Here is a 25,709-nt window from a genome sequence, read left to right on the forward strand (position 1 = left end):
AGTCTAGCATCATTATATATTGGACTTTCCGTTGCAACTCCACAATTTCTTAGGGAAATTGCATCTAGAAACTGCTGTTATGACACTTTTTTTTCTCTTTGCCGAGGAATACGGGCTCGAACCATATTATTTATATCATAGTCCATTTTTATTATTATGCACTGTATTTATTGTAAGAAGATTTTTATTTGAACGTTCTACACCTTCTTTTATATTTATCTCTTTTAATTTAATGAAATATTTGCCAATAATTAAAAAAAACTCAAAAAGCATTCCCCGGTACAGATTTGCAGAAAAGCCAGCCTATCGGGACAGTACACGTTGGAGGCTCAAATATCACGAGCGCGGTCACGTGCTAGCCCTTATCTAAACGACATGGACAAATACCGACAAATACTGAGAGCGAGGCGTGAACGAATACGAAGCGCAAGAATACATGTGTCCCTAAAGGCCGAAGAGTGTTCATTCTTATGAAACGATGCCGTATTACCCAATCCTCCCATTCCCCAAAAACCCAAGCCCCCCCTTCCCCCTCCCTCCATTTAATTTAATTTATATAAATATAAATTAAAACAACAAAAAATAAAAGCAAAAAACACTTTACAAATTTACAACCAGTGATGAAAAGCTGGCTCTGCCTCTGGGATTGAGAGAGAGAGAGAGAGAGACAGAGAGATAGAGAGAGAGAGGGGGTCTCAAATGGGGGAGCAGAGGAACCGGTGGAACTGGGAGGTGAGCGGCTTCGAGCCGAGGAAGACGACCCCTACGTCGCCGTTCGAGCACGACGATCACAACAGGCTCGCGGCACCACTGGTCCGGAGGTACTCCATCTCCACTTCATCGGTCTTGCCCCATTCGGATTTTCCCAAGCCCTCGCTCGCCTCCAAGGTCCAGCGCTTGAAGGACAAAGTTCAGGTTAGCATCTATCTACCTTCTACTTTATTTTGTAGCTATTTTTTCCCTTTCCCTTTTTATTTATTTATTTGTTGAAATTTCACTGTTTGAATTTTGGTTCTAAATTAGTGGTAAGTCACTGCTTTAATGGGGTTTTAAGGTTCGCGTATTCGGCAACGTTTGTCTCTACTGCCATTACAGGCAAGCTGGAATCAAGTTCTCTCTTCGTATGAAGGAGTGTGGGGGTGTTCCGTAAATAAAGCGTCTGTAATTGGGTTGCATCGTTGGGATTTGAAACAGTGTAGTGGACTGGTGAATCTTAATTTATACTGGAAGTTCACATATTGTTAGTTGGGACAATGAGTCGTGGAGTCCAGGCCTTAAAAATGTAACTCTATTACATAGTTAAAAAAAAGTCATAAAAAAGATTTATTGTATCGTATATACTACTGGCAAGGTTAAATACTATCGGGGTTTTTGTTACATTGGTGGGCTTAATTTGCTTGGAGATTTGCGTGTCAATGCACTTCCTTTCTACGGGTTAATCACAATTTAAGCAACAAGCCTGGTTTTATGAAAACAAAAATTGGTTGGAAGAATAGCCTTTTCTCATGGATTTATATGTAGGGTCACAACAAAATGATGGTATTAATAATTTTAAATGATGACACATACAGATAAGAGGTGCATGAACTCTGCTTTACCATTTGAGCTTCTTTCAACAATCTGGGTTAGTGGCTAGAGAAGTTAAGAGCTTATAAATCTAAAAGTAACAGGAAATTTATCAGGGTTTCTCTTCATTTGTTGTCAAGATAATCAACATCGCTAGATCTCTTCTAGAATTTGAAATCATGACATTGCTCCAGCTGCCAATTATTGAGTTTAGGTGGTGGTTTTCACACAGTAATTTAGCAGGTGTGTATGTGGAGCATGTGATAGTGTTAGATATTTTTGTTGACAAGTGTATCCCATATTTTGGGCAGCTTGCAAGAGAAGATTACTTGGAGTTGAGGCAAGAAGCAAATGAGCTGCAGGAATACTCTAATGCAAAACTAGATCGAGTTACACGTTATTTAGGTGTTCTTGCTGAGAAAACCCGTAAACTAGGTATGGGTTTATATTCTGCCATTTGGTTGTATGTGAAGCATGTGAAGTTTTGATGTCTCACGCAATCTTGTGCTTCGCAAGGTTTTCAGTGTTGACTTTTTTAATGGTATAAATGTCAGATCAAGTTGCTCTTGAAACTGAGGCCAGAATTTCCCCTCTGATCAGTGAGAAGAGAAGGTTGTTTAATGACTTGTTGACAGCCAAAGGTACTCTTCTGTGAGTTCCCATTTTGAAAGTCTCTCTCCCCCTGCCCCCATCCCAACACATAGATTCACACCCACACACTGACACACTCACGTGCATGCATGCACATATGTCAAAAGGTTTTTTCATTGTCCTTTTAATTTAAAACTTGAAATGATTTTTCCAGGAAATATAAAAGTATTTTGTCGTACAAGACCATTATTTGAAGATGAAGGACCCTCTGTTGTTGAATTTCCTGATGAGTGCACTATCCGTATTAATACTGGTGATGATACCAATTTAATTCCCAAGAAAGACTTTGAATTTGACAGAGTTTATGGACCCCATGTTGGACAAGGTGATCATAGCATTCATTCTCTAATTTTCTGTCTCAATCATCACATCCTGGTTTTATTGTGTGGAGTTATTATATAATTATTCATACTATGGTTGTGTTTGCCTACGTTGATTAGTGTCTTTGATATTTTTTGTCCAGCTGAACTGTTCAGGGATGTTCAGCCACTGGTGCAGTCGGCTTTGGATGGATATAATGTTTCTATCTTTGCTTATGGACAAACCCACTCTGGAAAAACACACACAATGGTTGCTCTCTCTCTCTCTCTCTCTCTCTCTCTCTCTCTCTCTCTCTACCTAATACTTATAAATGTACTTGTTTGTACTTATAAAAAAAATATATGTACTTGTTTGTGTGATCCCACATTTTCCATTGTGTTTTGACACTTCTAAGGTGCGGTTATTTGGGTCTTCGTGTTGATATTTCTTGGTCCAATATAAGGGGTTAATTGGGTGGAGGTTAATGGGGACATGGCCCTAGACAAGACCAAGTGGAACAAAAGTGTAATACTTCAGATTTGATTGAGCATAGGAAGGTGGTGAATGAGATCCCATGTTGTTGAGCGGGAGAAGTTCTTGCCCTTCATAATAATTTCAAGCTCTAAGTGTAATCTTGGCTTGTCCTTTTGGAGTATAGGCCTAGATTTGACTTTTAGAAAAATGGTCCATGTAGCTTACTCCAACTAGTCAGGATTTAGTTAAGGTGTTAATTATGAAAAGTATAATTGATCAGTACTTTTGCATTTGACCTTGAATCCTCTCCTTTTGTAGTTTATTCTTTGCTCTCTTCCTATTCCCCCTTCCTTCCCTTTAAAATTGATATGGAGATATTCTTATACGAAATGAACTGGATCTCTGCTTTTGCATTTTTTTAGGAAGGATCTAGTCATGATCGCGGTTTATATGCCCGCTGTTTTGAGGAGTTGTTTGATCTAGCCAACTCAGATTCAACTTCCACATCTCAATTCAAATTCTCTGTCACAGTTTTTGAGCTCTACAATGAACAGGTTCTTTACATTCATCTCTTATTTGCCAGAAAAACTTTGTAAGATGACAGTTTTAACATAGCTTCATCCATGTTCTAATCTAGATCCATTCCATGCTCTTTTAGGCTCGAGATTTGCTTTTGAAACCAGGGGCAGTTTACAAAAGGTTCTTATGGGACCACCAGAATCTTCTATAGAACTCATACGGGAAAGAGTTGATAACCCATTGGAATTCTCTAGAATCTTGAAGGCTGCTTTTCAGAGCCGGGGAGATGACATGTCGAAGTTCAATGTTTCTCACCTGTATGATCTTATCTCTGTGCGCTGAAAAAGCACAACTTTAGTTTAATTTGTTCTTGTTGCAACTCACTTGTAAAAAAAAAAAATTGTTCTTGATGCAACTCTTTTAAATTATATAATGGTTTCTTATTAAATTGCGGTTATGCTTTGAGCTAACATAATTTTGGCTAAGATTATAAGCCATCTGTCCTTTAAAGTGGAATCAGTCACATCTCTGTTGTAAGAGTATCAAGTTTTCAAGTGAGATGCTTATCCAGTTAGTTCAGAGTTATTGTTGTCATTCCTGAACTGCCTCTCCTGTAGGGTGTGCCCTCGATTGCAATGAATTCCTATTGTCTAGTAAACTCTAGAAGCCTTTTGCATCTTTGCCGAATCAGTTTAAAAAAAATCCACAACCTACTCTTTACTATCTCATTAAATGCTTAGGACATGATTCTTTTTTTTGATAAGTAAGAAGAAACTTTATTAGAAATGAATGTATAGGCGAAGCCCAAAACTTGGGACATGATTCTTGAAAGTCTTTATGTTGTAGAGTTGCACTTTGCATTTTTTTGATATCAAAAGAAGAAAAAGAAGAAAGTATGTAAGTGTTTTAAATATGCGAGTTATTTTCCATATTTGATTAGAGTGAAATGGAGAGAGCGATCAAATCAGAATGATTGTATACACTATTGATGTTTATATAATTGTCAGATGGTAGATCCTTTTTTTCTTGTTGGTTGGGTAATGCAAAGGTGAGGATTGAAGTTGTAGGAGGTAGCCCACTGGTTTAATGTTGGTCCTGTTCTTGAAAGAGGAGATATTTTCATCTTTCAGTTTAAAAAGAATTTAATCTGCATTTGTACTTCCTTAGAAGTTCAACTAGATGTTTGCTTTAAGTAATGACATAACTTGTCAATTGCATACAGGGAGAAATGTGATATAGCCCAAGGTTCCAGTTATTCGTGTTTTTAGATGCATGTCAATTGGGCATGTCTATAGCGCCGCATAATTCTCCTCTTACTCATCTGTGCTTATTTCTTGCCTCATTGTTGTCAGGATCATCACAATACATATATATTATACCAATTTGATTACTGGGGAGAACTCGTGCAGCAAGCTATCTCTTATAGATTTGGCTGGAAGTGAAGGTTCAATTGGTGAAGAAGATAGTGGGGAGCATGTGACGGACCTGCTACATGTTATGAAATCACTTTCAGCGTATGCAACAAATCTCATTTTTTACTATGTAGCAATCTTTGAACTTGGACTGGCTGCTTGCTTATTGGCATAATATGAATGTCTTTCCATTGGACTACCGGCAATTGCACTTCCCATTGGTTTTGGTCACAATTTTTCCTCTCCCAAGCACAACGATTGGTAGTCCCATGTAGTATATACTTGGGCGGTTAACCAACATACCATGTTCATCTAATGATCATCAATTGTTCTAGGTGTCGTGGGTGAGGCTGCAGACGGCAATTTTTTGTTCAATTCTTTTGTATAAGTTGTAGCAGCCATAATATCGGCATGCAGGATTGTCATTATTTGCTGTGGTCATTCTCTTCTTACTGTGTTTTCTGTTGCATATGCAGGTTGGGGGATGTTTTGTCATCTTTGACCTCAAAGAAGGACGTTGTTCCTTATGAAAATTCAACATTAACACAAATACTTGGAGATTCACTAGGTATTCAGTTCCCCATCTTGTATGCGAAGTTATGGTGGTGTTTATTATGATAATAGAGTTGTAAGAGTAACACAAGTGAATCTTGTGGGTAATGATAGCAACGGTAATTTTTACTGGGCCTGCTTGTGGTGCTTTATACCTGTTTGCTTAGTAAACTAGTAAATTTATTATCTGATCATAGATTTTTTAAAGGAATGCCTAGTTGCCATTGTTGCCTGTTTGATTTTAAAATGATCTATGGCCCATTTTTGATTTGGATATTTATGTGAGTTCTGCTCCAAGCTAATTTTCTGCTTCTGTAACCCTTGTGGCTATATAAAATCTTTGGTCTGTCCCCTTTGTTTGAGTTTTAAAATCAAGGCTTATAGTTATCTTGAAAGTAACTTTTAACTACAGTTTTGACTTAAAGTTCACGTTCCTCTTTAATTCTGCTCATATTAATAAAATATTCCATTACTTATTAAAAAGAATATATTTTCCATTCCTTTTTATTAGCATGATTGAATCTTGCTAAAGCTAGGTGTACGGAAGAATTTCATTGGCACATATAATTATATTTATTCCTTTTTGTTGTGCATAATTCAATGCTTTTAATTTCTTTCTATAAATGATAATTAGTTGGTAAAGCATCTCTTGTTGCTTCTTATAATATTATTCTTTCTGTAGGTGGGAGTTCGAAAACTTTGATGATTGTTAACCTGTGTCCCAATGTAAAGAATTTGTCTGAGACATTATCATCTCTGAATTTCTCTGCCAGAGCCCGAAATGCTGTGCTAAGCCTTGGAAATCGAGATACAATAAAAAAATGGAGAGATGTTGTAAGTTCCTTTTGTGACAAGCTTATAGTTTGCTCTTGACAACTTTGTGCCCTGTATGGAGCAACTTCATTGCAGTACTTTTGATTAATGAATATAATCTGCCTTTTGGCGATAACAACTGGTGTGTTGACAGTTGGGGTGGCATAACTCCAATATGTTAAGAGTTCTGCTGAGCTACAAGGACTTTATTCCTTAGAGAAAAATATCCCATAGAGAAAAAAAAAAATTGGAAAAAGAATGGAGAAGCTTCTCATTTACAATTGTAAGGGAGGTCCAAATAAACATGCTGGGAGTCCAACAAAATTAATTTTTTGGGATACAGAACTCTATATCTAAGAGAAAAAAAGGTGCCATCAAAAGATTTAGGTAAAGATCATGTTGAAAACGAAGCTCTTCTTCAGTTTAAGACAGCAGCTGATATGAGATTTTTTTTTCTCCCCAAAATAATGTTGCTGACTTGACAAAACATAGTCCTGTATTTTGGCACACTGTACTTGGGCAAGTACCGTCTGAGTAGAATTCATGTAAGAAAACCCAAAATTCCTTTTTTATCATTAATTAGATCTGCCCATTAACTATTCCATTTAATTGCCACACAGAAAATTCAATTCTTAAAAAAATGAATTTAAAAAAAAGTAAAGAATATAATTTCTTACAAGAAGATAATAGTTTTAAAAACAGATTTAAACAAAGGAAGGCGTGGGAAAGGGAGGCTGTTGGACTCTTGTGGCGCTGAGATCTTGGCTGCCCCACCATCTAGTAGTTTGCCCCTGCACCCTCCTTGTTTTTTGTAATCTATATTCTAAAGTTATTTTTTAATGTAAAAAAATTTGTATGTTTTATATTTTTATATCAATGATATTTTTTAAAAGAGTTGAGTTTTTGTGTGGTAGTTAGTAAGACTACCATGTATTTGTCATTAATTAGGGTGGATGGAATTTGTAATGGCGGGACCTGATTGGCAATTATCCTTGGCACAGGGGCTATTTCTTGAAAAAAGTACAGGAAGTGAATCTTGATTTGGACACAACACAGAGGGCGTTAGACCAAAAATTCCAATAGAGAAAACCATGATTGTGACACATTTTATTCTCTGAAATAGTTTGTGATGGTTATTGTAGGCAAACGATGCCCGTAAAGAGTTGTATGAAAAGGAAAAGGAGATCCAAGATTTGGAACAAGAGGTTTTGGGACTAAAACAAGCTATAAAAGATGCAAATGATCAGTCTGTCCTGCTCTTCAATGAAGTTCAGAAGGCGTGGAAAGTTTCTTTTACACTGCAGTCGGATTTAAAGGTTTTGTAACTTCCATGGGTTTGCCATAGTTCTTAAATTCTATAATGATTTATTTGTTTGTATGGGTTTTTGACATTTTTCACCCATGTTAACTTATTGTATCTTGTAAATATTAGCTTTATCATATCTTCCCTCTCATTCTATTTCGATGAAAGTAATAGTTATTTGGATGGAAGGCCTGTGTGCTAATTGGTTCAGTTTTTTTGGGAATTGATGGTATGTAGAGCAACAAGAAGTGGGAATGCTCTATTTTCATTTGAGTTGTATATTTGCTTAAATAGATCCAAAGTAGATAGTGTTCCATTTCGTTACACAAATACATTATTTTAAAGCAGGTATACAGATATGTAAAAGACTAAAGCTAATGCAACTTATGTATATGGGGGGAGCATACAAACACCTAAACTGTAACACTAGAAAGATGACTTAATAGGATGTGTTGGCCCTGCTCTACTCTCAGAAGCTTTGATTATTTTGTTCCAGCCCAGTACTCCAAGTAAAACCCTTTTCAGGATGACCTTCTTTCAGCAAACTTTGCATGCTAACTGTCAGCAGCTCTGAAGACCCAAAGCAATGCTGCAAGGGATGATCTACATACTCATTCCTTCTGCACATGCATCAATCAATCCCAAATTGTGCTCATTTAATCAAATTATCTTCATCGGGATTGTCTGGAGAGCTGCTGGAGAAACAAACAAAGCCACGTTGGTAGAACCATGAGGTCACCAAATCTTGTAATATTAACATTTTGCCTGTCTTGGGGCACTCAAGTGAAAAATTCTGACACTAACATGTTAGAAATGAACCCTGTTGCTATTCCCCTCCAGAATCACAAAAACCTATGAGACACCCATTCACCAATCAGCATCAAGACTCTTGCTAGGAAATACATATATATATATATATATCAATCTTTATGCAAATAGAAGATGGTTAAGATACTATATACTCTTGATTTTATATTTTAATGCGTGTCTTGTAAATACGAGTGATTTTGTTTTTTTGCTTGAGTTGTACTTGCATGGTATTTAAATTTTTGGTAACTTACACCTTTAAGTAGCTCTTAAGTGAAGTTTCTATACTATGTATTTGTCTCATAGTTTGCAGTTCAGTTTTATTTCTCCACGGTTTCACATTATTTGGCAAATATTTAATTTATTTACTTATTTATCATGCTTTTTCATTGAAGGTTACATAAGCGATAGATTTGGTTAGCTAAGCAACATATTTTGTGTTTTGAATTGGTAGTTTACTGTCAAGGTAGATCATTTTGCCTGTTTTAGGTGAGCATGTTTTATTATCTTGATGCAGTCAGAAAATATTATGCTGTTGGATAAGCATAAGATTGAGAAGGAGCAAAATGCTCAGCTTAGAAATCAAGTTGCTCAGCTATTACAGTTGGAGCAAGATAAAAAAATGCAGATACAACAACAAGAGTTGACAATTCAGACTTTGCAGGTTGGTCCTTTATCTTTTTTTTTTTCAAAAAATGTAAATACACAACTCACGTACATGCACGGGATTTAGTCCGTGACTTCACCCTCAATCCCTTATTTATGTGGGTAGGAGATGCCAATTGGTCGGAGGGCCATTGGGAAATTGTCAATGTTATGTTGATAATTGCATATCGATATTTTGGTTCCTCTCATGTATGGTAGACATAATAGTTTCTCCTTCTCGATAGATGTCTCTTTTGACATCATGAGTACTTGGGCTGCACTTTTGTGCTTCTAAATGAAGATTTATATACGTATATAACAAAAGTTTCTATTGCAAGTTTCCATGCCCTGCATTGGAATATCTTTTCAAAATGTTATTCTTATATTGATAAATGCTCAGCTGTTTGTTCTTTATCAAGTGTATGAGTTATGGCACTTGAAAATTCCTTGCACACCATACCTTCAGTTCATACCTTTGGGCTGTTCATGTTGATAGAGATTCATTAGTGCTGAAAATCATTCTATCAATTAGATTGGGTAACTTGGGAACATGTAAATTACAGTTGTAGTAATTACTCAATAGTAGTTATTTACAACACAGATTTATTCATATATCTATTTATTTGTATTTTTGCCTTTCTCTGCTGGAATCTGGGTGACATATGCAACTGTAAGAAAAATGGAAAACATGTAATAAATTATCCTTCGAGACTGCAATATCTTCCTTGTGAAGGAACTTGGATTAAGGACCCGAGTTATCAATGTATGATCAATTAGCAAGTTCCTTGTGAAGGAACTTGGCTGTATGCTATTTTGACTCAAATTTCATTTACTATAGAAAGGTACACTTTTCTAATCAAGAAATTTCTTCTTGACATGTTGCATCTCTTCAGTATTTTCTTGTTATCACCTTTCTGATGTAGGCCAAAATTAGAAGCATTGAATCACAACTCAATGAAGCTCTTCATCCTACTGAAGCCAGATCAAAATCTGGCTCAGAAGGGCCTGGAGTGTTATCTTCCAATGCAACTGTGGATGGCATAGATTCTTCAGCAGTGACTGTGACCAAGAAGCTTGAAGAGGAACTCAAAAAACGTGATGCACTGATCGAGGTCTGTTATACTCAACAATCTGACGAGTGCGATCTTTCTAATGACGGCTAACTAGCTAGCTTCTTATCTTTGTGGGTCTGAGTCATAAGTGTGAGGTGTCTCAAAATTTCATTGATGAGTTGTCCCTTCGCTCTTCCAACTCTCCCACCATAATCATGACAACAAAATTGCCTGCTCCCACCTCTCTGCCCATCCCCCTGATGGAAATACGCATCTATATATATGTATAATTCTCAAGATTGTGGAAATGCTTGTTTCCATGTGTTGACTTTTGTTCGATACTTGGGATACTTATCATAGCCAAATGGTAAACCCACGGCTGCCCATGGCTCTCTAAAATTTTTTTGCGAAAAATATTGGATGCCATTTATGTGTTTCTAGGATCAGGTAGGATGGGAGTCTGTCTTTAGCCAGAGCCAGTATTGAAATATGCTCTCAATATTTGTCTTTTTGCTTTTGTATTTGTGGGAGGACGTATGTTTAGATCCACTTTTTAAGTCCCTGAAAATGAAAAACTTGAGCCATTGTGCACCCTTCAGCAGTATGTTGTATTAGAATGATTTGTATGCTGTTGTTGCAGAGGTTGCATGAAGAAAATGAGAAATTGTTTGATAGATTAACAGAGAAAGCAGCTTCACTCGGTTCGGCCCAGGTAGATTTTCTGTCATCTAAGATTGGAATAGTCCTTTCTTCTAATGGTGTGAATATCTATATTGCAAAATTATCATTTTTAACATTCCCGTATGCATATTTCAACAGTATCCAATCTTAACATTTAAAGTTGTGTATATGCTGCATACTTTCCATTGGAATTTGATCCAGACAACTTTAATGGTGACATACAGTGCACATTTGATGTAAAACATGAGGCAGACCTATTGAAAGTAGGCATAGAATGGTCAAGTGGTAGTTATTAGTAGAAACTGTTCATTTCAGCCAATATAAATTAACCACTGTGCCACCTCAGAATATTTTTAAACTCATTGGTGATTGATTCTTCAATGAAGCTTGAGTGACCCAATTGAAACTTGGGTTAAGCTGGTGAGTTACTAGATTTTTTTTTCAAGTAATAGAGCTCATTCCTATATTTCAAGGTCTTTAGACATGTAAGATAAGAATAGGATGATGCCTTCTCAATGACGTGGTTACCACAAATGGGACAACTGACCCACACCTTGCTTCTATATATTTCCAAATTAACAACATTCTGTTCCTTGTTTGCTACTCTTGAGATATCTTTATGTAGGAAAGAACAATTTTTGTACCTTGAAAACTGTTGATTATTGTATATGATCATAAATATATATGTATCTGATGCTTTGCCAAGTTTTTTAGCTATGGGACTTTTCGTAACTATATTTCTCTGTTTTGAAGGTTTGCATGCATTAAAGTGAGTATGGATTTATTTTGGTGGTTATGCCACATGAGTCCATCTAAATGGTGCTTCTGCCTTTTTATTTCTTTGATTTTCTTTTAGGCATCAAGTCCATTACCCAAAGGATCGGTGAACGTTCAGCCTCGGGACCAAGGGAGGTATACTTTCAATTCTACATTGGGATTGCTTTGTGAATTTTACATTTTACCATAATATCTGCTTATGGAATTTCTGTCATTTCTTAAAAGCAGGATTGATAATAATAACTATAATAAAGGCCGCTCTATGGATGCTGTTCCTTTGCCATTGGTAGCGGATAAGACAGATGGCACTCTTGCTTTAGTGAAATCTGGCTTTGAGAAAGTGAAAACAACGCCAGCAGGAGAGTATCTTACTTCTGCCTTGAATGACTTTGATCCTGAGCAACATGACAGCCTTGCTGCCATTTCGGATGGAGCAAACAAACTTTTGATGCTGGTATGCTTTGTAATTCTTACGCTATACAATCTGGAGTTTACTGTTACCTTATGATTAAATCTAAAAATGGATGAGAAGGTTTCCATCATTTTACCTTCTGTATCTGTCTTTGAAGGGAAAGTTGACAATTGTCTGTCATGACAAGCCTTGCACATATAATTTGTCATTCCTCTATTTTGAACCCTTAGGGTTTGGCACTAGTGGTAAGAGCCTTGGTCTTAGTAGTTTGCTCCTTCCAGGTCTAAGGGTAGAAACCTTTGGGTGCAAACAATTTCTTGGAGCCATTGGATTGGGAGTAATGCTAGATAGTCCTAGGGTGTGTAAGGCTTGCACAATTCTTTTGAAAAAAAGTGAGGCCCACCGTGAAAAAGTTGGTTTTTTCATGCGGGTCCAATGTGTGGCCAGCTTTTTTTCAAAGGGGCTGCATGGAGCTTGCACACTCTAGGACTGTACAAATAATTTTCCTTGGACTGGGGGAGTTTCCCCTTGAACTACATAAGGTACGCTTGTGGGAAACTCTTTGCCGAGAGCTTGTGCACCCTTGAGATTAGTTGGGATTTGGTTCCCGGACACTGGGTTGTGTCAACTCTGGTTTGAAAGAAAAGCTCTAATAGGTTGTCACATCGGCGATCTGCTTATTGTAATTTGGCAACACATCATCATTCTTTCTGGTTATCAAATATGCACACCATCAACAATAATATCTCTCTTTGGTCGTGATGTATTTCTGTTGTGAATATCCTTTTCTTTATTATGTTCTGTCAGTGAGTCCTTACACCCAGAGAAAAGAATGAAATGAATTAGGGCATGTTTTGGAAACTAATCTCATCTCATCTAAAAATTTATCATAATTTTCTTCCCAAACATCACTTTAACACAAACACTTTTTAGTTTAAAATCTTCAACTTTTTCATCTAATCATTACAACTTTCCCAAACTTCCAAACAAAACACAAAAATAATACAAAATTTTCAAATTTCAAACAAAAATAATATTAAAAAATAATATTCTAACAATATTTTAACTTTATAATATTTTTTATTCAACTTTTTCTCTCTCAATTCCCAAAACCCAATAAAACGTCTTAACTCAAACCATTTCACTACTATTCACAAAATTCTCATCTCATCTTATTCCCCAATCATCCCCTAACTGTCCAGTTTCCGCTTTGCAGGTTTTGGCTGCAGTAATTAAGGCAGGTGCCTCTAGAGAGCATGAAATACTTGCTGAAATTAGAGATTCGGTGTTCTCTTTTATACGTAAAATGGAACCAAAGAGGGTAATGGATACCATGCTTGTTTCCCGAGTTAGAATTTTGTATATTAGATCTCTGCTTGCTAGATCGCCAGAACTCCAGTCCATCAAGGTAATTAAATTTCAGTTTTTACCTCTCATTTGAAGTATGTTCTTCCAATACTTTTTTGGCTTTCATTGAATGCAGTGTGTACCATTATTTGGGTTTGCAGGTTTCTCCTGTTGAGTGCTTTCTAGAAAAGGGTAACAGCGGACGCAGTAGGAGCTCCAGCCGGAGTAACAGTCCAGGGAGATCTCCTGTGCGCTATGTTGATGAGCATATCCAAGGCTTTAAAGTTAATCTAAAACCAGAAAAGAAATCCAAGTTCTCATCAGTTGTTTTAAAAATACGAGGAATTGATCAGGTTGCTGCTATTCAAGTCTTGTACCTTTTTATCCATGTGTTTATTTACTCTGACTTTGAAGCCAATCTTGCCCTCTCCCCTCTCAACTCACACACATATGCATGCACGTACTTGTTCTATTATTTACTAAAAGCTTTCATACTGAGATACTTCTGCATGTTGCAAATGGTCCATTGTACAGGATAGTTGGAGGCAGCAGGTAACTGGTGGAAAGCTTAGGGAAATACAAGATGAAGCCAAAAGTTTTGCAATTGGAAACAAAGCACTTGCTGCTCTTTTTGTCCATACTCCAGCAGGCGAGCTGCAACGCCAAATTAGATCCTGGCTGGCAGAGAACTTTGAGTTTCTGTCTGTTACTGGAGACGATGCATCAGGGGGGACAACTGGTCAGTTGGAGCTTCTTTCAACAGCAATTATGGATGGTTGGATGGCTGGACTTGGTGCTGCGCTGCCCCCTAGTACAGACGCTCTAGGGCAACTTTTATTTGAGTATGCAAAGCGGGTCTACACTTCTCAGTTGCAGCACTTGAGGGTATGTCTTCGGTGGGAGCTAGTTTAAAATAGCACCTGTAAATTTGCAAATGTGCACATGGGCTTGATAAAATCTTTTAGGCATCTATTCTGCATCATCACTTGCTTACATCTTTTTCCTCAACCCTTCATTCCCTTCCCACTTTCCCTGGTGAAAGAGGGATCGACCGCTAGGTGTCTGCCACCATGTCTTAGTGTAGCTTTATGGTGCACAACCTCTGCTGCTGCACAACCACTGCTGCTGCAGTGAGGATCCTTGCATAGGTGCTTGGTTCTTTATATTACTGCATCTCAATTTTAAATTGTCTTTCAAGCGTACTCTACTTGTATGAGGGGAGGAGTTGAAGATAAGATTTCTTTTCGAAGAAAGGGAAGTTCACTGTCTGCTCTTTCTACCAAGTCATGAATATGCATAATGCAAATCCATTCTCATGGAAGAGTAAATATGGAAGACAAAGGCACCCCTAAAGAAAATTTTCATTGAATGGACAGGTTCCTTAGGGAAGATCCTCACACTAGACAACTTCAGGAAATGCCGAGTTATTGTCATGGATTGGTGTTATATGTGCAAAAAGAGTGGGGGAGTCCATTGATAATTTACTACTTCATTGTGAGATTGCCATTACCTTGTGGAATGAATTTTTTGCTTGGGTGGGATTAGCTTGGGTGATGCCAAGAAGGGTGATCGATGTTCTAACTTCTTGGAGAGGCCTTAGGGCAAGTCTCAAATTGCAACAATATGGAAGATGTTCTAACTTCGTTGGTTGGCATGACTTTCTTGTATCACTAAACTAGCACGCATAGGTGTTGCTCTTGTATATGTCCTATATACTTGAGCTCGTTTATTATTATGATCACTCAAATTTTGTTTACCGATAAAAATTTAATTTGTCTTTTAACATTTTCGTAATGTACATGAAATGGCATATTCTTTTTTTTTAATCAGTAAATAAGAATTTTATTAAATTAGGCGAAGCCAAGTACAAATGGCATATACTTGTTTATTCTTCCTGTTCTTTGTTTATGATGGTGTCCTATTTAGAAGATGTTTTGACTAGATCTCATTGGACTCATGCCTATTATTTCATTCTTGTATCAGGATATTTCTGGTACCTTGGCAACAGAAGAGGCAGAAGATGCGGCACAAGTCGCTAAGCTGCGTTCAGCTCTGGAATCTGTTGATCACAAAAGAAGAAAGGTAATCATATTTGTTAAACCATCATTGTGTTGCATGTCTCGATAAATATGTTATAATTGACTTTTTTTTTTTCTGAAATTTAGAGCATGCCCTCAAATTACATACACACATGCACACACACGTGTGTATATATATATATATTTAATTTAATTTTACTTAAAAAAAAAAAAAGGCCTCACTCAGAATTTTAGCCTTAGGCCCCGGAACTTATTGAGCCGGCCCTGTCACCAGATATAGTTCTTGAATCAGTACAAACCACCTCATAGTCTCAGAACCCAACAAAATTCACCCACCTTTAATGCCGAGAACCAATTTCCTGAGTATTCTCCCATGTCAAGAGCTACCTCAACCTCCCAAACCCCATTACCATCTGTGATTCTGTAGTGAGGTCTCGGACTCAAGGCCAAGTGCCAAGCTCCAGAGTTCCTGTAAAGTCAATACAAAATGTGGGGAGGTTTAAACCTTTACATGGTGATGTTCATTTACTTATCAAAAAAATGTAGGTAGGCCGAAGATGCCATCACTTGTGCCTAGGGACCACAGCCTGATGCGCAGAACCTTCAGTTGATCTCATCATCATTTTTTGTTCCACCTTGGAGCCACCACCTTTACAGATAGTTGTTTATTCACTGTCCACCTGAGCTGCGAGGGACATGCAGAGAACAATCCCTTTTAAGAGGAGTAGTCATGGCACCATGCCAGTGAGAGACAAAGCCTTTGAAGGAAGGTGATAGAGATAAACTATGGTAGTTCATGGGGGGTGGATTCGTGGCCTAACAAGGTTAATGGGATTTTATGGGTAGGATTAAGGAAGAACATCTGAAGGGGTTGGCGGCAGTTCTCTAGATTCATAAGATACGAGGTTGGAAATGGCTCAAAAATAAATTTTTAGTATGATGTGTGGTGCGGTCCTCTTCACTATTGTATTGGTTAAGGATTATTTGGTGGCAGATAATTCACAGATTTTGGAAGGCTCCAAACAATGAGAAGTGAATTTAATATTGTAGCCTAGGATTGGGATTTTTTTTTTGATAGGTAATCAAGAAAATTTATTTATTTATTTATTTTTGATAAGTAATAAATTTCATTGATCGAACACGGAGTATTGGGAAATGGATTTGCTTGTTTCATCAATGCTCGGTTGTACTAAGTTAGGTTAAAGCCAGGAAGAGAAGACCGTGAGGAATGCCTTCCAAGAAAGGGGCCTTTGAAGTGTAATCGCTTTACCGAGTGTTCTCCCATGGAAGTTCTCATTTCCGATGGAAGAATATTTGGAGTAAAGCTCCCTTGAGAGTGACGTTCTTTGTTTGGGAAGTGGGCTAGCAGCATTAGGGGAAATCCTGATGTTGGATAATCCAAGGAGGTGGTGGGTTATAGTGATAAACCAGTTCTGTATGTGTAGAAGGATTAGGGAAACCAGGTCATTTATTAGTCCATTGTGATGTTGTTGGTGCTTTATGGCAACCTGTCTCTAAGGTCTTTAACTTGAACTTGGTAATGTCAGAATGGATGATGGACCTTTTCTGTTGCTCGAATGTTTGGCTTGACAGTCAACAGAAGTGAAGGCTTGTGGAAAAATGATCTTGATTTGTCTAATGCGGTGCATGTGGAGGGAGGATAATGATTGAAGCTTTGAGGATTGGGAGAAACTAAAACTTTTCCTTGAACACTATACATTGGATGTCAGCATACACGTTTTCCTTCAGCTATAGCTTTGAAGAACTTATTAGTCTTTGTCTCTTTCTAACTAGGTGTAACTATTGTATACGCTTTGTATAATTTAATGGTGCCATTTTTGTTAATTAATAAACTTATCTTATTTATCCAAAATTTTGTACATTGAAAAGGAAAGAGAAATACCATACAGAAAGTATGGATTAAATTTTACTAGAGTACTTGAATTATACAAAGTGCCTTTTTTATGTAGTGGTTAAGTTCTTAGCACGTCTGGTGCTTCCTAGTCTCTACTTTTCAGATTTATGTGTTTTTTAATGCATATGTATATTTATTTGTGTCAAGATAAGTCAAAATATTGTGTCTGGCCGAATCAATGGCAGATGAGTGATCTGTATATTATATATGAACTTTACAAGATAGCTATACATGGAAAGAAACTAATTGCCGAGTGATTCTAGCCCTATATGGAAACTATATTCTGTCAATATGCTAAATGTACAAGCCTAAGTAAATTAAGGAAAGAAAAATATATGGAAAGAAGAATAGAAGGAAAGAAGAATAATTATGGACAGCTTTGCTGTCCACTGACAGCCCCCCTCAAATTGATGGGGGTTGATCAATAAGCATCAATTTGCTACTTAAGAAGCAATGTCGATGGCGAGTGAGAGCTTTGGTGAAGATATCGGCAATTTGTAGTTCAATGGAAACATGTGGAAGAGTGATAACACGAGCTTCAAATGCTTCATGGATAGAGTGACAGTCGACTTCAATATCCTTTGTGCAGTCATGATAGACAGGATTGGCCGTAATTTGAATAGCACTCATATTATCAGCATGTAGATGTGTAGGATCAGTCTCAGAGAAATCTAGCTCAACAAGCAAACCTTGAAGCCAAATAATTTTGGAACAAGCAAGAGACATTGCCTGGTATTCAGATTCTGTAGATGACTTAGAGACTCTATCTTGCTTTTTACTCTTCCAGGAGATCAATGCATCACCTAAGAACACACACCAACCAGTGATGGAACTACGTGTATCTGCACAACCAGCCCAATCAACGTCGCTATAAGCAGCAAGAGGAGGAGAAGTGCCTGAAGGAAAGAAAAAACCACGGGCAGAAGTGCCCTGAACATAGCGTATGATCCTACGGACAACAACCAAATGAAGATGACGAGGAGTCTGAGGAAACTGACTGACTTGCTGTACTGCAAAGGAAATGTCTGGTCTAGTAATGGTGAGATAGACAAGACTACCCACCAACTTCTGGTATAAACTGGGATCAGCAAGTAAGTCACCCTCTTCTTTGCGAAGCTTGACATTCAATTCCATGGGAGTATCAACAGAGGTGGCCTCCTGCAGGCTGGCTGTAGCCACCAAGTCACTAGCATACTTCTGTTGGTTGAGAGAAATACCAGATGGACTACAATGCACCTCAAGACCAAGAAAATATGTGAGACCCAAGATCTTTCATATGAAATGACTCGGAGAGATGAGTCTTAAGTTGGCCAAGTAAAGCAGAATCAGAACCAATGATCATAATATCAACATAAACCAAAAGAACAACAATACCCAGGTTTGATTTCCGAAGAAACAAGGAAGTGTCATACTTGCTCCGCTTGGATGAAAATTGTAATAAAGTGGTTCGAAATTTATCAAACCAGGCCCTCGGAGCTTGTTTGAGATCATAAAGAGAGTGACGAAGTTTACACACATGTGAAGTCGGAGAGGGAAACAATCTCGGGGGTGGCTTCATATAAATGCACTTTTTAAGATCCCCATGAAGAAAAACATTCTTGACATCCATCTGATGTAGTGGCCAATCATTAGAAGCAGCAAGAGCTAGAATTGTACGAACAATAGTCATCTTAGCCACAGGAGCAAAGGTCTCTTCATAATTGACACCATATTCTTGATTATTCCCTAGTGCAACAAGCTGAGTTTTGTAACGATCCAAACTTACATTTGATCGAACTTTGACTGAGTAAACCCATTTGCAACCCAGAGGAACAATGGTGGGAGGACAACGCTCAATGTCCTAGGTGTGATTGGCCTCTAGAGCGGCAATTTCTTCCTGCATAGCTTGTGGCCAACAGTCATGCTTGACAGAGTGTGAGTAGCATGTGGGAATATCAAAATTGGACAATGCAGTAGTAAGAATTGAAATAGAATAGCCAGAACTGGAAGAAGGAAACCCATACCTATCCGGAGGTACAAACACTCGAGGAGAGCGACGTACTGAAGGCTCTGGAGGTGTTGCAACTGACTGATTCTGGAGCGTGAAGAGATGGTGGGCGGGAACGTCTCGTATACAATACCTGGTTTAAAGCGAGAGCTGACTTAATGAAGATTTGAGAACTGCTGCTCAAAGGAGGGGAGGACCACAATAGAAGAGGAGGGCACAAGAAAGAAATGTTGATTTTCGAAGAAAATAATATTCTTAGAAATGCGTGTACGATGTAATGTAGGATTATAGCAAACAAATCCATTTTGACACATTATATCCCAAGAATGCACATCTAACAGATTGAGCAAATTATTTATGTCGCTCATGAGGTGGTAAATGAACAAAACATTCACAACCAAAGATACGGAGATTATCGTAACTAGGTTGCTTAGCAAACAAGCTGAAATAGGGAGACTCAATGTGTAAGACTTGGGAAGGTAAACGATTAATCAAGTGAGTAGCAGTTTTCAGAGCCTCAACCCAGAACATGGATGGAACAGAGGATTTTAACAAGAGAGTACGTACCACATCTAGGAGATGACGATTTTTGCGTTCGGCTACTCCATTCTGTTGTGGAGTAGCTGGACATGAACGTTGATGAATAATACCTTTAGAAGCCAAGAATGCCTGAAACTCAGTAGACAAATATTCACCACCAGAATCTGTGCGTAATGTCTTAATAGAAGCAGAAAATTGATTGTCAACATACGCTAAAAACTCGGTGAAAGTTCGAAAAACCTCAGATTTAGAGCGAAGAAAATAGACCCAAGTAAATCTGCTATGATCATCAATGCAAGTCACATCATATTTAAATGCAATGAGAAGCTCTACTAGTATGCAAAGGAAAGGGAAGAGTTTTGCTTTTACCAAGTTTGCAAGAATCACACTTAAGAGATAAAGAAGAACGTTCTTTATTACCAAGAAAACCCGAGTGCAATACATGAGATAAGATATGAGTATTGGGATGGCCTAAAGGACGATGGCACACCATACTAAGATCTGGAACATTATTACAAGCAAAAGACTTAATAGAAGAAACTGGAGAAAGTGCTGGAATAGGCAAAAATAGTGGAAACAAGCGCCCCACTTTAGGTCCCTTCGTGATCGGCTTCCTCGTTACCTGGTCTTGCACAACACAACCATCACCAAAAAAATTAACAGCACAATTGTTATCAACTAATTGATTAACAGAAATAAGTTTCGTGGAAAGCTGATGAGCAAGAAATACATCAATGAACTTAGAAGAGGCATCTTCGATAGCAGCTATTGGCAAAGAATTGCCAATGGCAGTCTGAATAGCAGATTGACCAGCGTAGGGCCGAACATGACATAGAGCAGTGTGAGTATTCGTCATGTGATTAGAGGCCCCTGAGTCTATGTACCAGAGTTTAGTAGAATTGTTATCTTGAAACCCCATTGTTGATAATGCCGAAATTAGCATCTGTTGCACCATTTCTGGTGTGCAGTAATTCGTTGCAGGAGGTACAGGAACAAAGGAAGCACCTGAAGAAGAGCCATGTGCTACAAAAGTCGCTGTTGGAGGGGCAATAACAGAAGTCTGAAATGCTTGGGCCCGCGGATACAACATTCTTTGATAATGTGACCCTTCTTCTTGCAACAAGAGCATTATTTCTTAGGACAATTGGCAACAATATGCCCATATTCCTTACAGCAGAAACACGTTTTTAGAATTCATAGGTGGTCCTTGTCCTTGGGCAACATAAGCCACAATTGTCGTCCCTGAACTGCCATGAGATTGCTCCAGAATAGCTTGAGTACTAAGACGTTCTATCGCGAAGTAACTCACCAAAACAAATATCAAGAGAGGGAACAAGAGATCTGTTCAGTAGAGAGGAGCGAACATATTCATATTCCGGGCGTAGTTTCATAAGAAACTGATCACGCCGGCTAGTCTCGTGAAGATTTTGAATAGTCGAAAGAGCGGCAACAGGAACATCTACGGTAACCAAATCAGAATATTCATGCCAAAGAGTCAGAAATGCTGAGTAGTAGTCTTGGATGGAAAGACTACCACGTTGAAACATGTCAATCGCATGTTCTAATTGAAAGCGACGAGCATAATTATCTTGATGATAAACCTTCTTCAAGTAATTCCACATGGATTGAGCGGAGCGATGAGCCCGCCAGTTGGTGACAATATGTGGCTCCACCAAACCAAGAAGCCAAGACATGATCCGAGCATCAAGTGCAACCCATGAAGGAGAAGCCCCGAAATCTTTGGATTTTTCAGTATTGGATGTTTGTGCAACATCCGTGCCATCAATATGACCCCAAAGATATTATCCCTTGAGGAAAAGTTCAAACTGAAATGCCCAAGTAGAGTAATTTGTGCTTGTAAACTTGACACACACAGATGCAGAGTCCATCACAAATAAATGAATCCCAAGACAAAGCAAAAAAGAAACAACAACAGAAATCAATAGAGACCAAAAATTAAAATGAAAGTTTCGGAAGTCACGAACCACAGTTCAACATAGAACCCGAGAACCATACAATACACTGACCAAGCCGAAAATCCCACATGAGGGTTGTTGCGACAACAGAGCACCCAGACCAAGTCGAGAAACCCACGAGAAGCTGCTGTGACAACAGAAAAAAAAAACTTGAGAAAACCAGACGTGCCGAAAGTCACCAGAGGGCTGCGACAACAACTACGAACACACAGAGACGCCAGAAGCACCACCAGAGGGTTGCTCTGACAGTCACCCAACCACAGAAATTTCCGAAAGACCTAGAGAAGGCTGCGCTGACAGCCACCCAACTACAGAAATTGCCGAAAGCACCAGACCCAAAACGGGATTGCCGAAAGTCTCAAAAAAATTGAAGGCGGCAAGAAAACTAGAAGACTGCTCTTGATACCTTGTCAAGATAAGTCAAAATATTGTGTCTGGCCGAATCAATGGCTGAATGAGTGATCTCTATATTATATATGAACTTTACAAGATAGCTATACATGGAAAGAAACTAATTGCCGATTGATTCTAGCCCTATATGGAAACTATATTCTGTCAATATGCTAACTGTACAGGCCGAAGTAAATTATGGACAGAAGAATAGAAGGAAAGAAGAATGATGAATGGACAGAAAGCTGTCCATTGACAATTTGGAGTAGAGTCAACCAAGGTTACTGAGTTCTTACAGGGTGATTTTTTATATGCCACAGGAAAATTGGAATTCAGATCGTTGATCATATATTCATTTCACATATTCTAGTGCATTTTCCTTTAGTTCTTCAATGGATTTCTGATGACTTCTTATCCCTGGTCATTGTGCCTGTTAAATCAAGAGATTCTGATCTCATTTGCAAATGTTGCTATACTATATCTTTATTTTTCTCCATGTAGGCCTGAGCAAGTTGACTATGCTCGACTTTTTATCTAGTCTAAGAGCACTGGCATTGGCTTAGCCATATGCCAATATTAGGTAAAATTTAGCTAATCAGACGTAAAAACCTCTGGCATTGGATTAGGTATAGTAATTTAACTTTGGTTATGAGCTACAGTACTTCAGCAAATTTGTCTGTGCACAATAACTTTTTTTTTATAAGTAAGAAGTAATTTTATTAGAAACGGATTTATAGGCAAAGCCCTTGTATACAAAAGGAAACACCTAGATACATTGTAAGAAACAGAAAGCGACAACAGAAAATTGTGAACAGAAGCTCCGTTAATCACTATAGCAGAAAACCTAAGCAATAAAGAGTGCACAAAAAAGTTCTGGATTTGCTCCAAAGTATGCTCCTTGTCGTTAAAACACCGCTCATTCCTTTCCATCGAAATGCACCACATAAGACAAAGGGAACCATCTTCCAAGCCTCATCCACTTGAGCACAACCATGAAGCCCGGTTCAACACGCAATAAGATCAACCACTCTCAAAGGCATCACCCAAGCCAAACTGATTCTACAAAAGATGCCATCCCACAAATTATGACAAAAATACTAGTAGATATGCAAAATACGATGAAAAGAAATTAGATAAAAATAATAATAAAGTCAAAAATAAATAAATATTTTATTATTAGATAGAGTTTAGATGAATAATCCAATGTGGAAATAGTTTTTGAATGAGATAGGCAAAATGCAAAAAATGTGATTATAGGCAAGTTTTGTCTAATGGGATAGCCAAACTGATGCCAGTGCTCTAAAGAGGTTGCTTGTGGTATGTTTGGCACAAGGTTTAGTAAGCCTGATATGGGACATGTCTACGAATTCTATTTTAATGTGTCTATCCCTCTCTGTTGATCGTTGTTACTGAATACAGTTTTACCTGAGCCTATATGCATTTCCTACCATGGAAAATATGTTAATATCAACTATATGTTTTTTACTAAATTAATATCTGAACTATACATGGAAGCAAAAAATACTACCTCTACTATTACCATGTCTACTATATTTTGTTCCGAGTGTAAGTTTGAATGGGTATATTCTGATGCCATTTTGCGGGGTTTATAATCAGCTTTTGCAACAAATGAGAGGTGATGTAGCCTTACTGACATTGGAAGATGGTGGTTCGCCTATCCAAAATCCTTCTACTGCAGCTGAAGATGCACGATTAGCATCTCTTATTTCCCTTGATGGCATAGTGAAGCAAATCAAGGTTTTTTACCTTTCTTGAAACTAGTTTGTTGCTTTATTGATGATTGGTTATGTGCTATGGAAATAAGCAAGTTCGTAAATGTATACTGACCAGGATATATTGAGGCAATCCTCTGTAAGCACCCTCAGCAAAAGTAAGAAGAAAGTATTGCTTGCATCTTTAGATGAACTTATGGAACGGATGCCTTCCCTTCTTGATATTGATCATCCATTTGCCCAGAGGCAAATTGCTGATGCTCGTCGTGTGGTTGAGGTATGTAAAACTTCTACATTTTCAAGAGAAAATTTGTATTCAATTCTTGTTTCCAGTTTGTTGGAAGAGAATAGCTTGATTGTTTATATTTTTCTATTAGTGTATGCTTTACTGGCAGGGCAGCCTTGGCTACAATAGGGTATAAGAAGTTTACAGAGAGTATGAAAAATATATCAGGGTTGTCGTGATTGAGAAACCAGGCATATTTCCAATACTCAATGTTCATATCTTTTTCCTTTTCATGCATCTCCGAGAAGATAAAGGGATTTGCCAGGTACAAGCGGTTTGGTGCACCAAATTGCGTACCAACACTCATATAACTTTTTTTATTATAAAAATAAATAAAAGAATCCCTTACATTTAATATTGGTAAACGGCTTGATACACAAAATTGCTAGCAAGAAGATTTTTCCATGTAATGGAAGAATGAGCTCATGTAGTTACATTTGCAATGATCTGAGTTGTATAGGTCCGAAACATAAATTCAATTGGTGGAAGAGAGAAAACGGACATGTCATAAATGCATCTGGAACAGTGATGCTCTTGACATATTTTTTTTTCTTTTTTGGTCAAATACTACGTGATAATAAGAGGATATGGATGTGTGGAACCCTTGTATACCCTTTCTACGTCCATTGCTTGTGACTTTTGGCCAAGACTGTACTTGATATATTTTCCTCTCTGGCTGGTCGATAATTTCAATTTTCCCTACACTGCTGCAGTCAATTCCTGAAGAAGATGACCACCTTCCAGAGTTATCAGACGCTCGTAAAGCATCTGCCGATTTGGCTTCTGGTACTGAAATTGATGTGGCGCAGTGGAACGTCTTGCAGTTTAACACTGGCTCAACAACCCCATTTATAATTAAGTGTGGGGCAAACTCAAATTCAGAACTTGTTATTAAAGCAGATGCCCGGGTTCAGGAACCTAAAGGTGATGAGATAGTGAGGGTCGTTCCGAGACCATCGGTTTTGGAAAATATGACCTTGGAAGAGATTAAACAAGTGTTCTCTCAACTCCCCGAGGCTCTGAGCCTGCTTTCCCTAGCAAGGACTGCCGATGGTACTCGAGCTCGTTATTCTAGACTTTACAGAACTTTGGCCATGAAAGTTCCCTCATTGAGGGATCTAGTTGGCGAGCTTGAAAAGGGGGGAGTACTGAAAGATGTGAGGTCATGAGTGCAAGATTGTGTTGTGAAGTTGTGTTAGATTCCACTTATGCGAGCTCTGTGTTTATATAATTTTGGGGGGTTTGTTGAAACAGTTTGTTATTGTGTAATTCATGGCATGCTCTGCCTGGCCAACATTATCTTTGTATTTGCAACTGCTCTTTCCAGAATGAACATGCATTGTCTACACCTTTTTTTAGGCAATTAGTATTTTTATTATATAGATATTTAAGGTCCAAAAGGAGCGGACTCAGATCACTATATTGCCAAAGAACTTCTAGAACAAAGCGTTGAAAGTTCAAAGAAACATAAAAACTCAAACAAACATGGAAGTTAGGACTTAGGAGTAATGGAGTGGTTTTGATCTCATGAT

At 38.0% G+C, this 25,709-nt stretch overlaps 1 protein-coding gene across 1 annotated transcript; it reads left to right on the plus strand.

Annotated features, from left to right (window-relative positions):
* The first annotated feature begins 586 nt into the window (after positions 1 to 586).
* Positions 587 to 25,523, plus strand: LOC121259112 (kinesin-like protein KIN-14B). The gene is given in 24 exon segments (XM_041160603.1): positions 587 to 915; positions 1,878 to 2,001; positions 2,121 to 2,207; positions 2,372 to 2,542; positions 2,681 to 2,787; positions 3,414 to 3,545; positions 3,650 to 3,662; positions 3,665 to 3,827; positions 4,863 to 5,024; positions 5,399 to 5,490; positions 6,157 to 6,308; positions 7,430 to 7,603; positions 8,915 to 9,061; positions 9,966 to 10,154; positions 10,735 to 10,806; positions 11,632 to 11,687; positions 11,781 to 12,006; positions 13,181 to 13,372; positions 13,473 to 13,664; positions 13,846 to 14,196; positions 15,295 to 15,393; positions 23,776 to 23,916; positions 24,010 to 24,168; positions 24,891 to 25,523. Coding segments are annotated over 24 exon segments (3,873 nt in total). The 5' UTR covers positions 587 to 699; the 3' UTR covers positions 25,347 to 25,523.
* Positions 25,524 to 25,709: the final 186 nt, after the last annotated feature.

This window comes from Juglans microcarpa x Juglans regia, chromosome 4D (genome assembly GCF_004785595.1).
Source record: "Juglans microcarpa x Juglans regia isolate MS1-56 chromosome 4D, Jm3101_v1.0, whole genome shotgun sequence".
Classification (NCBI taxonomy): Eukaryota; Viridiplantae; Streptophyta; class Magnoliopsida; order Fagales; family Juglandaceae; genus Juglans; species Juglans microcarpa x Juglans regia.